This window comes from Oryzias latipes, chromosome 18 (assembly GCF_053564925.1).
Source record: "Oryzias latipes strain Hd-rR chromosome 18, Olatipes_Hd-rR_3.1".
NCBI lineage: Eukaryota > Metazoa > Chordata > Actinopteri > Beloniformes > Adrianichthyidae > Oryzias > Oryzias latipes.
In genome coordinates, this window is record NC_136254.1 from 34,300,822 (window position 1) to 34,316,742 (window position 15,921).

The window sequence follows — 15,921 nt, forward strand, 5'->3', positions numbered from 1 at the left end:
TTTCCTGAACTGTGTTGCCCCCAAAGCAGAGGGCGGAGCTCTCCTGGTGGGGTTTCTGGGGTCACTCCGAGGTCGTTCTGATTCCTAATGTGACTCTGGTCTGTGCTGCAGCTGGAAATGATGCTGGAAGATGGAAAAGACGTCGTCTCACAGTGGAGACGTGAGAGGAAACCAGACGTCTGTCGTCTCTGTCACTCCTATGCTGAGAAACATTCATGCTCTTTAATTTCCACTTTTCTATCTACAAATAAAGGAATAAATGGATCAAACTCAGCGGCCTCCATGATCCTCCAGGTCTGTGGAAGCTCATCCATGAAGAGATTCACAAATGAAAAATATAACAAAATCTGAAGAAAAAGACTTTAAAAAACAGAATCGGGAGGTTGTGTGTGATTTTTACCAAATCCTTATCCAGATGCAAACAGGAAATTCCCTCTAAAATCCTGGCTTCAGTGTGTGTGTGTGTGTGTGTGTGTGTGTGTGTGTGTGGGTGTGTGTGTGTGTGTGTGTGGGTGTGTGTGTGTGTGTGTGTGTATAAACCAAACAACATGACAAAGAAACACCACTGACAAACACAGGACACACATGTTGTCGTTGTTGTCGGGCAGTTTTTGTACGTCCTCACAACTCCAGCTGTACCAGGTCAGGATGATGACATCATTGGTTCATGATTTCCGTGAGACGACGCCAAAATAAATCTGTCAGGTCAACACCGATGAAGACGAGGAGGAGGAGGAAGAGGTTTGTGTAGGTAGACGTTCATGTCCTTTAGGTCCACTTCTTGTAACTTGTTGCGATGTACGGCTAACAGTTTGACGTCAGCTCGGACTGCAAGAAGGGAAATCCACTTATACATATTTTTCAAAATAAAAGCAGCATTAAAGTGTTTTTTTAATCTAAATGTACTTTGACAAGCAGCCTCACCCTTTGAGGAGCTTTTATTTTCTGTATTAGCCCCGCCCTACTTGTTCACCAATTTAAGTTTATTTCTTCTTCTTATTGTGAAGAATGTTTAAAAAAGGCTTTTTTGTTTGAACAAGAAAGATCAGTAACCAAGCCTAAAAAAAGAAGTCAGAATTTACCAAAATAAATCTTCATTTGCAACGATATGAGGTGAAAAACCTTCAAAATTCCAACAAACCAAATCCACATTTTGATCTGTTGATTGACATCATTGCTGAAGGACTTTTTGAAGTAATTTCACAAATATCCTAGAACTTTTTTATAATTAAATTTGTGCAATTACTTCATGCAAGTTAGATCTTTTCAAAATAAAAGCAGATTACGTTACACTTATCATTCTTTGAGTTACATTAACAAACTGTGAAAATTTCAAGAAAGAAAAAAAACAAGTAAACAGGGACTCAGATGACAACCATCTAAACGCCAAGCGGCGTCCATCTGGTAACGGCGCTTCACGCTGATTTCCAGGATTTTTGTTTGTTTGTTTGTTTTGATTTTCGAGAAGGATTTTCAAACTAAAGGATCTCCATCTTCCTGTTTGAAGAATATCTGCTGGTCGTTTGGATCCACAGCTGCTCTGATGTTCCTGATAATCCCATTGACTGTATCAGAGAACTGGACTGAGTCAGTGTGACGCCACCCATAGAAAACAGTTGACTTCTGGCTCCAACCAAAAGATGTCAATTCAGTCCTGATTGTTCTTTCTGTGTCACAACCACCACCATGTTGGACCCAGACGTCATCAGTAAGTAGTGATTGGTCCAAGTCCATGTCAACGTGAGCTTATTGGAAGGCCACACCCCTAACATTTGAATGCGGGCTAGACGAAATCTGTCAATCATCGTTTTGAATGTTGGACATGGGGGCCAGTAGGCTCCACCTACTTTTATTGAGGCATCTGATTGGTCTGTTTATGACCTTTTATTCCTGTTTATTTCTCTACAGACGTTTCTGGGTTTTGGCTCCTTGGAGCCAGCAGGTACTTCCTGTTTGGAACGTCAGGGGGGAGGAGTCACTCAGTCCAGTTCTCATGTTCAGTCAATGGATAATCCTCCTCATAAATACTTTTTAAGTGCTTTAGAGAGCTGAAAGTTACTAAAAAGTAGTATACAAATGTTGCATTTCATTTTAAAGTAATTATTTTTCCTCCATCGTTATGTCTTTCAGAATAAAACACAGAGTTACATACGTGTTGCTGATTCTTTTTTTGTTCCTACGATGAAAAAGCTCTGAGGTATTTTTATTTAACTGGTAAAACCACAACATCATCACACCCACAATCAGTAGCCTTTCACAGCTGCAGAGGCTTGGCAGTGCGATCGTGCCGCTGCAGCAAACGCCCAAACATGTCGCTGTGTTTCTGAGCTGAACATACAGGAAGTTCCTTTCACATCAGCTCTCAGAGTGTCCGATGCCGCCGACGCAGCGTCCAACCACAAACAAACCTCAAGAGACATTGCGAACATTTCCCAGAAGACCTGGGGTCTGACTGCACTTTAATCATCAAGGTGTAAAGTCTATTCTGAATTGTGTCGGAAAAACAACTAGTACAGACAGAATAGATGCTGGTTGCTAGGGGCAACTGGTCACTTTGAGTTAGAGAGAGACAAAAACACGTCTATCAGCCTCAGACATGAAAGGTGTATTGGTGCTATGGTCAGTTTTGATGATACGAGTTGCCCAACCATCTGCTCACAGCATTGTTAACCCTTTAGTACCGGAGATGTCGCCAACAACACCTCGAAGTAGGTGTTGTTGTTGGAGTTGTGTTAATTGGTCAAAACAGTTACATTAGTTCAAAGCGCGTCAGGGGTCAAAGTGTTTTCCATTACCAACATATATGTTGCAGAGCCAGATTGAGAAGCTGTGCTTGCAACTTGAAGTTGATTTGGTGACACAACCTTTTATCCAAACCAAATACGAGTAAAAAATAATAATAAAGTGAAAGTTTTATTAAAAGAGATCCGGATTATGAACGGTTCTTTACTGAGATCAAAGTTAGTGCTGTTAATCTCCAGTTAACTTCATAAACAGGAAAAAGAAAACACTTTTTTTGTCACTAAAGCCTTAAAAAGAAAAACCACAGAACATCTATTAATCTCTTGAGAAACTCCTGGATCGTCCCCAGCTTTAAGCTCTGTGAATTTAAACTAGAATTCTATGTAAAAATGAGTTTGACATCATGTAGACACATTATGGTGCTCCCTCCTTATTCGCAGCAGTTACGGTTGAAAAATATTAACCATCTTTATTTTTACAATAATTCTAAATGTTTTAAGGCTGTAAAGCTCCTCACTACACACTTTATGAGCTAAGTATACCGTGTTATAGAGACGGACTACTGTACACACTAGAAATGCAACACTTCACAGGATTCAGTTCAATGGTGTAGCACACGGTTCGGTTTTAAACCCAGAACGTTGGCATCCCTAGTAGACACTCCAGAACAGTCTCATAGTTTCAGCCCAACTCTGGAGCAAAACAGAGGAACCTTTATGATTCAGGCGTTGTTTGGTTCCGGGTTCCACCATGACTCGAAGCTACTAAAGAACCTCAGAAGCAGCAAATGATGTTGAAGTGTTTTGTTCTCAGTTGAGTCCAAACAAGTTCATAATTCACAGACTTTTCTTGTTTTTACAGCTTTGACTTTAATTATTGCCCTGTGTTCAATAATTTTAGACACACTAACCTCATCAAACTCATCAAATTTCATCAAAAACTCATCAATTTTCTCAGAGGATGAATTAATAAATTGTTGGTCCTACCTTTAGCCCACTTCCGGTATTTGTAGACACAACAGATGGATGGGATGCTGTACAGGATGAAAAGCAGAGCACTGCATATCATCATGGGGTGAAACATGAGTGTAGAAGAAGATGTAGGAGAAGATGTAGGGGAAGACGTAGGAGTGGCCGCCATGCTTGTTGGATGAAATTTTTCTGCAAAGAAATAAACAAACAAAATGTGAAGGAATAACTCAGTTTGGCATATTAACGTCTTATTTTACTTCAAAGGTCAAACATGAAGGTGTTGACAGTTAAAATGCCACTTTTCTTTAGAAGAGCTACAACTCAGTTAAGTGCATTCAAGAATAAAATCCTATTAGCTGATTGATCACAAATAAACTCCCTTTACATTATCAATACCAATAAATCTTGAGCATATTGTTGCCTTTTTTTTGTTTATAATTCTCCCCTCTCCCACTATTATTTTATCACCCTCCAACTTATTTACCCCCTTTCTCCTTTCTTGTACCTCTGCCCCCCATCTCTACCATTGCACTCTCTTTCGTGTCCTATCCAAAAAGAAATGCACACAGAAATAGTAAAATAAATTTTAACCTTAAATACAAAAGGGGTTTATACAAATATACTCCTCCTGTGTCTGAAGCTACACAACCCCCTATTGTAAAATCTGTCCAACACACGAGGCCTTCAGCTCTCATCTGTTTGCTCGGTTGCTGTAAAGGAGAAGTTAAGTAATCAAAAAAAGTTATCAGTCAGAACCTACTATAACTTGATCCAGCTAATCATCAGTGAGCAGAACAACCAGACCCTCAAGGACCAGCAAGGCCTGGTCTACACTATTTAAAAGTGCCAATAGAGCAGAGGACCACCTCCCACTGTCAGCTGGCTCTCTGGAGACTCTTCTTGGAGGCATGCTTACACTTGTAGAGACCTTCTTGAGACTTACCTTTGACTGCCAGCCAGCTCTTTGTTGACACCTTCCCTTTGGACGGGTGCTCACATGAGTAGAAACCTTCAGAAGACTGAGAGATGGAGGTGAGGACCATCCTCCCCTCCTCTTCCTCTCTGATGAACTCCCCATCCTTGTAGAAGTTGGCGCTGAAGTTTGAGGTTGAGGAGTCTTGGTGTTCATCCTTGTAGGAGCAGCGCAGAGTCACACTGTCCCCCTCAGTGACGCCATACGGGGGGCTTTCCATCATCACAGGTGACTCTGAAATGGAAACACAGTCCGGTCAAAGGTCCGCCTTTGGCTGGCATCCTGCAGAGGCCGAGTGGAGGTTCAGGCTCACCAGTGACCGTAATGTTGACGACGTTGCTGCACTTCCCGTGATCGTTTTCACACCAGTACACCCCGGTGTCTGATGTGTAGGCAGTGTCGATCTTGCAGGAGGACTCTCCGGGGATCCCCCAACCGTACTGACACTTCTGACTGGAGTGCAGAGACGTGTTCCTCTTCACGGTCCAGCCGGTGGAGTTGGCCGTACATTTCAGGAAGATAGTCTCATAGCGGCGGAACTGAGATCGCTCAGGAGAGATGCTCAGAGTCGCTGAAGAGAGAAGAAATTAGCATCTTCTTTTATTGATGACGGCTTTGATTAACTCAATTCAATAAACTTTATTAGTTCCAAAGTGGGGAGGAATAGGAATAAAGCCTTAGTCACATGCAACCGTAGGGCTATAATAATGGCTTTAAATCAGCAGATGACAGAAAACAGAAAGGAGTTTATGGTATCATGAATCTTAGGCTGAATCCGATTTCTTCCCCTACGGCTTCTCCCTACCCGACATTCAGCCCTAGAAACGGAGAGGTATGGAAAACAGAGGGTGTCGCACATTGTGAAACAAGTGAATAAAAGGTTCTCTTAAGTTATTTCTTAAAGGCCCTCACATCCTCAAGCAGGCTGTTCTGGTGGAATGAGGCATCGCCGTGGGTTTTAGTTCTGACCCAACATGGAGACCACCAGCAGACCTGAACCTGAGGACCTGAGGGCTCTGGGGGGATCATAAACTAAAAGCAGTTCTTGATAAAAAAAATGTATCTATGAAGACTTATAAACTAACAACAGAATCTTTTTACTCACAGAGAAGGACGCACAGGGAAGCGAGTGCCATCCTGATCAGCTGCTTTCTTCCTCAGTGTTCCATGTTTTCCTCAAATCCAGAAAATGATAATTTCCCTGAAAAACACAGTCAGTGCAATAACAGCGTCTGAGTTCAGTGGATCCAGATGCACGAGTACAGGTCACGGTAACTCATGGAGGTGCTTTACCTCACGAGGCAGGAGGTTCTTTCAGTTCAAACCCCCAGTTTCCTCTGAGGTGAGCAGAGGAAGTGAGCAAACACACAAACCTATTTCCCTTCAACCCCCATCAGTTTGCTGAAATGACCTGCATAAACACCAAAACTAAATTTAGTGCAAAAGGTCAAGAAAAAAAATCTCTATCTGGTGTTTTATTTTACTCATTATTTTCCTCAAAAAAGCATCTTATTCTGAAAATCTAAAGCAACTATAATGCTTCAAGACTGGTTTTATCGTTACAGTAATTCAAACTGTGCATAAATCAAACATCATAGCACCAAATCAGTAAAAAACATATTTTCAACGCTGCCTCGTTTATCCACTACAGGCAAGTTCACCTTAACACACCTGGACATCAGGTGGGAGAATGCCTATTGAGACAAAAATGTGAGACAACAAAGACAAACCTGATTTATTTATCCCGAACACCCCCCACCCCACACAAAGATAGAGGAGCCAAAATATAGCCGGGCCCAGAGGTGGTCAGGTTCTGGCAGGACTGAGTCAGCTCGACAAGTCAGGACCCCTATCGATTGCCTAACCGTAGGCCCCACCCACTGAACCTCCAAGGTCCAATACCCATAAAGTTGCCAGCACCCTACCCCGCGCCTATGGAAGGCATCACCTGAAGCAACTGCGGGCCCCATGAATGTTGCACCTTCCCGTCCCAGGGCTAGAAAGGGAGTGATCCTAGCCCCAGGTGCAAAAGGGCAGCCCATCCGCAGCAGACGGGCAAGCGCCAGCCCCCCGGCTCAAGCAAAAAGTCCACCCCCAAGCCAAGCTAGACTCCCACCCAATCGCTCCATCCACACACCCACATGACCAAGCAAGGAAGACTACGTGGCACCCCTGCGCGCCCCACCCAGGTACCAAACCAGACCCCCAACCGACAGAGCCTCCACTGTCTCCACCTGACACCAGAATGCCCCAACTCCACACCCAAACCCTGCAGATAGACAAGGAGCTGCAATGCCCAGCCACCTCATGAGGTGTAGTTTAGGTGCAACAGTTCTGATAGTTTGGGGGAGATATTTGATATTGCCTGGTTTGACTGGTATTGAGTCTTTGTTCTGCATTTCTGTCCAGTGAAAATAAAATAGATTTATTTCAATTGATTGAGTAGTCTGATATGGAGGAGAGTTCATTAGTAATTGTTGCAGTTTCGTTCACAGAATGGGAAATATTTAGAAAAGGTAAGATGTCATCTGCATAGAGACTAATTTAATGATGGCTGTGTTTGGTTTTAATTCCTTAAATGCTCTAATGCTGTCTTATTGCTGCCGCTAGGGGTTCCCAAATCCAGGCCTTGAGGGCCGGTCTCCAACATGTTTACCAACCAACTGATCCAGGTAATCAGCAGCAAATAAGGCAGGGTTTCTGGAAAACCAGCAGGACACTGGCCCTTGAGACCAGGATTTGAGGACCCTGCGATAGAGGCTCAATGAATATAGCAAAAAGAGAGGGGAAGAGTGGGCAACCCTGTCAGGTTCCTCTTCCAAGAAAAAAACTGTTGGAAGTCTGTTTGTTAGTTCTGACTGATGTATTTAGTTTGTGATATAATATTTTGATCCAATTAATGAATGATTCCCCAAACCCAAACTATGGAGGACAGCAATGAGGAACTTCCAGTTTACTCTGTCTAATGCTTTTTCAGTGTCCAAAGAGAGTATGGGCATATCCTGGTTTTTAATACTGGCAAAGTCTATTAAGTCAGCGGATGTTGTTACTTAAATATGTTTGCCTTTGATGGAGCCAGTTTGATCAAAGTGAATTCTGTGCTCGTCCTTTGCAAATAATTTTTAAATCTGTATTGATTAAAGAAATGGGGCGATGGCTTGAAGGACTTGTTGGATCTTTGTCTGATTATAGAATGATTACATTGGCTGAGTTCACGTTAGGTGGTAGTTATTGGCTTTCCTTGATAAATGTGATAATTTTATAAAACGTTGGTGCAGAGGCGGTTCTGACTAGTTTAACATCCTGGGGGAAACAGTGGACTGCTCCCACCCCCCACACTCATGCCCCTTTCCAGCCATGCCTTCAATAACTCTAAACCTGCATACAGAAAACACAAGAATACAATATGTTTAACATTATACATTTACATACATTTATATTGCTTCATACAGTATACATTTCTTTATTTTTTAATGATAGCATCATGAACCGAGACTGATGATGGAAGACAGAGCCGTGGCTTTTAAAGTATCTCTGACGGTCCTTCAAGACCAAAGTCAGCCAGACACCTCAATGGCTTCCCCTTTAAGAAAGTCAGAGTCGAAAGGTTCCAAATTAGGAGCCGGTTCCTCTTTTGGAGGTATCGACCTATCAGACAATACCTCCAAAAGAGGAACTGGAACCCTGTGGTCTACAACATAAAACAGAATGACATTTCCATGTCTAGATTTTCTAAAAGGATTCTACTCCAATGTTGTGATGTTTCTATTCAATAGTAGAAGCAGAGAAATGATGACTTAAGTCAGGAAAATAGATTTGACTTGTTTTTATGTTTCATTGCAGTCAATCTGCTGCACCAGGAGGATCAGATTAGACACAGTGTGTATTTTATTTTGAAAGGAACTTGTGTTTGCTGCTGTTAAAAGTAAACATATTAAAATCATAATTTATAGATAAACATAACGTTGTTCTGATAAAGTTATTGTAAATATTCAAAAGCTGTTACAAAAAGTTATAGATTTATTAATGAGCTCAAATTTAAGATGGTAAAAAAAAGTATTGTTCTTAGTAGTTCAGTAGAAGCGGTAAGTTTTTGCTTCCACCCTGAGATCTGGATGGTTGCATTTCTCCACTAACACTGATGCTCACTGGCATCTCAGGCAGGAGACGGCTCCACATGTGAGAAAGTCACAGACAGGCTTTTAATAGCAGCAGCTCCACTTCTTGTTTCAGTCTCGGTTCAGTCTTGATGTCAGCAGAATTCTGGTCTGTTTCTGCTTATGCTCTGTGGATTTTAATATATATATGTATATATATAGTCTAAAAATATTTTGTTCTTGTGTTTGTATGAATGCAGACTTTAGGTTATTGAGGGCATGGCTGCGAAGGGGCATGGGGGTGGTGGGGTGCCGTCCAGGGAGTCAAACTGTCCAGAACCGTCTCTGTTAGCATAAGATGAGTAATCTAAAGGTATGCGATGATTCAAGCGTTGAGCAATCGAGGCTGGGCTCCGAGCGCCCAGTCCCCAAACTGTTTTTTTAATGTATCGAAAATCAAACTCTTAAAGTTTAATTGTTTAAAGTAATTTCAATTCACAAAAAATGGAAACAAAGTGAAACAATTTGTTACCAGATTTCAAAAGAAGTTGTGATTACGTCACATGAGTTATTTGGTGGTTATGTGACCTAAAAAAAGAAAGTTCCAAAAACAAATCAATAAGTCACATGACCTCAGTTTTTCAAGTTGCAGAATTGTTATATTGAGTTGAAAATAAGTTGCCAGATCTCAATATTTTAGAGGAGTGAGGATACAAACTTGAAGTCAAGTTAAGACATTTTTTTTACTCTTTATTTTTGCAGAATATCAGCTGCTCAAACGACAGTCAAGGTTCGAATCGGACACAAATCAGAACAAGAAGAAATGTCATCTTAAATCAACCACTTTGTTTGAAAACAACAGAATGAGTTCAAAATGTTCTCAGCCTCCATCTCCTCAGACGTAGAAAGAGACTCAAAGAGAGACATAAAGAAACGGACAGAGACATGAAGAGAGACTTTCTATGGCCTTAGCTCCATTCTGTCAGAATGTAGAGACCTTTGCTGCCCTCTGCTGCCCCCCAACAATAAAAGAGCAGAACACTGAGGTAAATATAGAAAAAAGAACAGGAGTTCGGTTTTGTGAAGAAAACGACCCTCAGTCTGTCTCTAAAGGGATTTATTCACTTATTTGCTTTTTTATTTTTTGAAGAGAAAAAGGGTTTAAACCTCAGCTTCCCTTTCACTAGTTTCTTGTCTGCTTGAGTCAAGCAGCTCCACGTCTGTCTTCTGCTTTAAATCTCATCTTCATGCAGGACGTCCAATTGGACATCCTCTGATATATACATCGCTGCACATGCGTGTTCAAATTCACTGAGTGCAAATTCTGTCTGTCATCAGAAAGTCGCTTCCTGCCCCGCGGCATGTAAAGGCCCCAGTAAAAGACCTCTCCGGACAACCAGAGTGTTTATGGAAGCCGCCATGCGTGTGTCCTCCTGCTATCGCCTCTGCAGTTCCCGCCCGATAAATACGAGTTCATTAAGGAAGCTGGTTGTTTTTTCGTGGCACTGGCTTCATGCGGAGCCATCAGCGCTTTGGAGATGCCATGCTCCCCCCATTGCACGGTTTACAACAAGACATACGATAGTCGCTGCTTTCTGTCTTTATAAAACGCCTCATCTGTTAATACAAAAGTAATAATAATACTTTATTAGTAATAACTAATAAACATAACTAACAGACATGTACTAGCAGTATTTGACTCAAAAGCAGCTCACATGCCAAAAAAGTGGGAGTTCCCCTGCCTTAGATAAATCATTTTCTCGTCACACTCCCTCAGTACAGTTCTTTAGTTTTAATAGTTCACAATCAGGTTAACTCAACCACAAGGGGGCGCACTCTGGTGATGTCATGTCCCACATCCACCAGATATTTCAGAAAATACTCGTAATAAGTTACCTGGGAGGAGAGTGTTTGCTCTTTGACTAGATCCTCTCTAAAAGTCATCCTAATCGTGTGACGATAAGCTTTTTCTGTGGCTTGATGGTAATAAAGTGTTAGTTGCTCATCCAAACTTTGAAACTATTTCAACTATTAACTCAGAACCCCAAAAACATCAAATGTCTTTCAGAACTCAACATCCAAACCGTAAGGCTCCTTCGTTCAACTGCAGCAATCTGCACGAAAAATGTCGCAAAGTTGTTCATAACTCAAATTTACATCAACTCCTGTCTTTCCGTTGAACTTTCTCTCTGTGTGGCTGACATCGGCTCGTATCATTGTAGGTCCAGTTATGTTCGGTCCACATGCTGTCCTGGATGTGGGCTTAGAAGTAGAGCAATGACCTCCATTATGAGAAAGATCCCCGCTGTTGTTTATGACAATCTGCCCACATTAAGCGCCAAAAAACTGAATCAGCAAATCATCTACTATTTAAAACCAAAAAAAAAAAGCTTTGTTATGTTTAGAAATGTTCACGTTAGATTGAAATCATACAAAGTTTTACCATTCGTCTAACAGCGAGGTGATCTTGTTCATTTTTTTTTTAATGTTTGACTAATTTGAATAATGTGCAAAAAATGACTAAAACAAACATCAACAGAAGTTTAGACAGAAATTATGAAAGCAACCTGATGAACAAACCACAAAGACATTTCCGGACAGGTCTGCATGATTCGCCCATTTCCTTTAAGCACAGAGCTTTATTTCACACATTCTGACATAAATCAATGTCCCCTCACAAACATGTTTCATCAAAGCAAAAACACTTTCCAAAAGTTCATTAAGTCCAACAGTTTTCAAGCAGTGCAGCAAATACTCAGTACTGGCACAAATAAACTTTCTGCGGTCAACAAAACTATTTCATCTCATGCGTTTGAGCTGAAAAGACATGAGGCTATGCAACTACTTCCATGACAACTTGATTCCTTTTGTCTTGGTGTTCAACCATCTCAGCCTCTGTGAAGACAAACATGAAAGTAGTGCTGGTGGTTAGATTTCTGCTCCTTTATGTCTTTATACACAGTCAAGTGACGACAAATCTCCCTCCCACGCAATACCATGCTCCGTATGCATTCCTATGACTTACTTTTCTGATTTTGTTTCTAGACCCATTTCCATGTCTGATCTTTGATTTTTTTTCCTTTTCAAAGAGATTTATTCAAATTTGAATACATTTGAATTTGTAATTATTGAAATTTGAGATTAGTAACACCAGAAGTGAGATTGTGAGCCCAATCATGGCCATTTGATAGGTCAAATCATCCGATATGCTGATGACACTCTGCTGTTTTCAAAGGAAAATCTTTCTATAAAAGATTTGATATAATGGACTAAATGAAACAGTGTTTTTATTTGTGTAAAACAATAAATAAAGAAGTGCTATGAAATGAAGCAGCTGAGAAAACTGAGCACAGATCTAACTCTTTTGAGGGTTGTGTCTTACTGAGCTAAAATAACTGGTAACCAGGAAATCAAGCAACTGGCATCTAATTAGGAACATGTTTTTATTTTTATTTTTTGGCTAATGTATTTCAGATGTTTTCTAAAAAAAAATTCTGAGAGATAAAAAAGAAAGCAGTTTAAGAAACAGATACTGACGTTTTCATGTTCAGTAAAAATGTAGTTGCACACATTTGAAGATATCCTGGAAGGAAGCTTTCATGTGATTTGTTATTACAGTCAATCACCAACAACCAAAGTGGAAACCTCAGTGTATATTCTTTGATTTGATTTGATTTGATGGTTAAGGAAACCTGAGTGGAGACGTGAAAGACTACCTTTGTTCCTGTCTTTGTATATGAGTCCAAGTAGGATTGTGGACAGCAGGTAAGGCGCTCCCACCACCAGGTGAACCACAAGTGTGAAGACAGAAATGGATTCTGAGTCTGCAGGCGGAGCTGAGGACGATGGGGAAACTGGAGCTGTGGAGAGAAATGAATAATGACAGAGTAATAATCACAGCTCTAGTCCAATATATGAAAGGTGTCAGAATTCTGGTCTGGCACAAACCGCGATTATTAATTTCTCCTTCTTAAATCAATTTTCAGACGGTTGGCTACCCTTACATCACTACCCAATCTGAGTCCCTGATTGGTCAAAGTTCAACTGGTTTAACTTTCAGTTAGCATTAGAAATGAGGAAATTAGACAATCAGAGTGTAATTTGTGTGTCCTACTGACACTTCTGTATCATGTGCACGCCCCATCGCATTAGGCATTTGCATGCAGTAAGTAAGCAGCCAGTAGTTAACCTTGCTAAAAATTACTAAAAACAAGCTGTTTGAGGAGTTTCTAAAGGTGATACTGTCTTGAAGTTGAGTTATTGAATTCAGAATTTAAATCTTCTTCCTTGCAGCGTTTCACCAACTCATCCAAGTGGCTTCATCACATTCCAGGGTAGAGAATGTAAAGTCCAGAAGACATGACTTAACTTTAAGACTTCTTGTGGAGAATCCATCAACCTTAGGACATCGTCTGCTTCCATACCATGATGTCTTTGTTGTATGAAGGCATGTATGGCTTAGAAATACTGGGACTCACTGATCTGTAACTGTGAGGCGTCTGCGTCACCCGATACCACCAGCCAGCTGCTCTCGGACTTTGCTCCTCCGGAGATGCTGCATGTATAAGATCCTTCGTCAGATTTGGATGCAGCGTTTATGATCAACTCCCCTGTGGAGTTGGTCCAGATGAAGTCGCCATCTTTGAGGAAATCGTAGGTGTAGCTGGTGGAGTGTGTCTCAGCTTTACAGCGTAGAACCACGGCCGCTCCTTCCCTCACCGGCAGGGCAGGACTTTCCAGGATAACTGAGAGATCTTTAGGGAAAAAGAAATCCTCTTTTGTGTTTGTACTTTAATTATTAAAATTAAAATGTGCAAAATTCAACGCCACTTTTTCCTTGTTTTGTCTTTTACCAGTGATGGTGACATTAATCTGGTTGCTTCGCTTCCCTTCATCTGATTCGCACCAGTAGACCCCCGTGTCTGTCGGGTAGGCGGTCCTGATGATGCAGGTGGATCCTGATGATGAACAGGCCCTGACACCGTCCGACGTTCTCTTCTTCACCGTCCATTTAGTGGAGTTTAACGGATCCTCGCACCTCAGAGTGAAAGACTGATACTTGAAGAACTGAGACCTGTCGGGGCTGATCCTCAGGCAGACTGGGGGAGAAGAAGACGTGCGAAAGAAAGAATAACTAACATAAAAGAAGGAAAACGACTGAACAAACTGCATTTGAGAGGAAAGGGAAAAGGAATTAAGAAAGATTAAAAGAGATTTTAACCATTTGAGGACTATACAAAATTAAAGTTGAGAAAAAATAATAAAAAATACGTTTAATAATGTTTTTCAACTGATGATTTAGGAAAGAAACGTTTTAAATTAAAGAAAATTAAAAAGTAATATTTAGTAATTTAGACTGAAAACTATCACACAGAAAGGCAAAGGAGTCGCATCATCAGCAAATTAAAAAAACTGTCACATCGAAAATATAAATATAAGAAATAAAGAAGCTTACTTTTCATCACGGGAAAGAATAGTAAATAAACCATCATACCCATCATCAGGCAGAGGGAAGTCGTCAGCATCCTGTCCGAGTACGAAGTGACAGCAGAACAGATCTCTGCACTTCCTGTGCGGCTGGAGGCGGTTCAGAGGAAGCTGAAGGTGAGAAAGCTAGTGCTAAATCTTCACCTTTTAGTCCTCAGAGAAAATAAAAGGTTGCATAACACACAGCCACATTTCGTTTAGCGTCAAATAAAGGAAAATCACACAGGGGACCACAACAGGGAGCGGTATTGATGTGTTTGTTGACGTAGTTATTGAGGCCAAAACCAAAAGAAGAAGAAAAAAAGCTTAAAATGTAGCATCAATGTCAACATTCTGTGGCTCTAAAATCCTGATTTTATCAGTAAGTCATTCCAAGTTCATCATTCAAACAGCCATGAAACCACAACGCCTCTGAACTCCAGCTCCACCTGGCGCCATCGCACCCTCAGTCTGGTGGTAGACAGTCAGGTGTTACAGGTAAATTCGTCTCCAAGTGTTGAGCTGCATCAGCAGACTTAGTGCAGAACTACTGTCAGAGTTTGTGACAGACCCAGGAGTGGAGCCAGTGACAGACCACCACCATGACCAGAACCTAAAGACCTCTGACCTCCGACACAGTTTAGTAAACGCCACACAGCTGCAGCCCCGTTTGCCAGATGGGAGGGTTTCCTGACAAACCAATTTGACACGTCCTCTATTAACATGGTCAGTTGTTTGGGGCAGTCTTTAGTACTGTCTTGATCTTTGGGGTAATTAAGTTCAAACTATTGGAAACTGTTTCTTCTCATTCATTAATAGTAACATCAAAGGGAACTTCTTTAAAATTCATACCAAATAGGAAAAACACTTCTTTAAATAATACCTCTAACTTATCGTGAGTATGTTTACATTTTAACCAGAGGTAGCCTTCTTCCAACGGCAGCTCCTTTTGAAATGATCTACCACCTAAAAATGTAACAAATACATTTATCTGCAAGCATATTAAAAATATACAATTGTTTGCATGTCTGGAACTGGAAGAACTGAGATCTGTCGGGGCTGATCCTCGCCGAGGGGAACGGGGGGGAAGGTTGCTTCCCAGAAAGCTTTGGGTCAGACGGGTCAGGCTTCCACGTCGTTCATTATTTCTGATAATGTACACCTCGTCGGGAATTGTTGCTTACTTAACCCTTGTGCTATCCTAGGCATTTTACCATTGGGAGTTGGGTCATCTAGACCCACTAGACAGTGCTCTGAACCTTTTTTCTTCAATGATTTGTGATCTTCACTGGTGTCCATGGATTACATGAAATCTTTCCACCTTTATCCACTTTTTTCATGGTAGGGAGAACACGTCAATGGAAGGGGGGGTCATCTAAGATAGCACAAGGGTTAACCACTGCTATAGACGAGGAAACACTGCACTGCTTTGTGCTAAACTGACGTTTTCCTTCTTACCGCTCAATGTTCGTCACAGTCTGTCATTCTTCACACAGGAAGTTTGTTGTTACGTTGGTTTGGTATCAATAGATTGATAAACGTGGAGCAAAAACTGGATATCTGGTTTCTGTCATGGCATATGGAGCAGGATTCTGTTCACAACCTGGTTTCCTTTCTGGATACACACTTTGAACATCTGACAAGCCACACAGAGTACAACAATGATGACACG

The 15,921-nt window shown here is 41.2% G+C and overlaps 2 protein-coding genes across 2 annotated transcripts; both read right to left on the bottom strand.

Moving 5' to 3' along the window:
• Nucleotides 1-505: 505 nt before the first annotated feature.
• Nucleotides 506-6,027, bottom strand: LOC105356326 (Fc receptor-like protein 5). Its single transcript, XM_011487218.4, has 5 exons — nucleotides 5,792-6,027; nucleotides 5,000-5,257; nucleotides 4,657-4,920; nucleotides 3,729-3,902; nucleotides 506-828 (listed from the first exon to the last, which is right to left on the bottom strand). The coding sequence occupies exons 1-5, from the start codon at nucleotides 5,820-5,822 to the stop codon at nucleotides 707-709; spliced, it is 849 nt and encodes a 282-aa protein (XP_011485520.2). The 5' UTR covers nucleotides 5,823-6,027; the 3' UTR covers nucleotides 506-706.
• A 5,360-nt stretch (nucleotides 6,028-11,387) lies between these two features.
• Nucleotides 11,388-14,451, bottom strand: LOC105356316 (Fc receptor-like protein 5). The gene is made up of 5 exons (XM_011487195.4): nucleotides 14,278-14,451; nucleotides 13,637-13,882; nucleotides 13,262-13,537; nucleotides 12,500-12,643; nucleotides 11,388-11,678 (listed from the first exon to the last, which is right to left on the bottom strand). The coding sequence occupies exons 1-5, from the start codon at nucleotides 14,306-14,308 to the stop codon at nucleotides 11,617-11,619; spliced, it is 759 nt and encodes a 252-aa protein (XP_011485497.1). The 5' UTR covers nucleotides 14,309-14,451; the 3' UTR covers nucleotides 11,388-11,616.
• Between the last annotated feature and the right edge of the window lie 1,470 nt (nucleotides 14,452-15,921).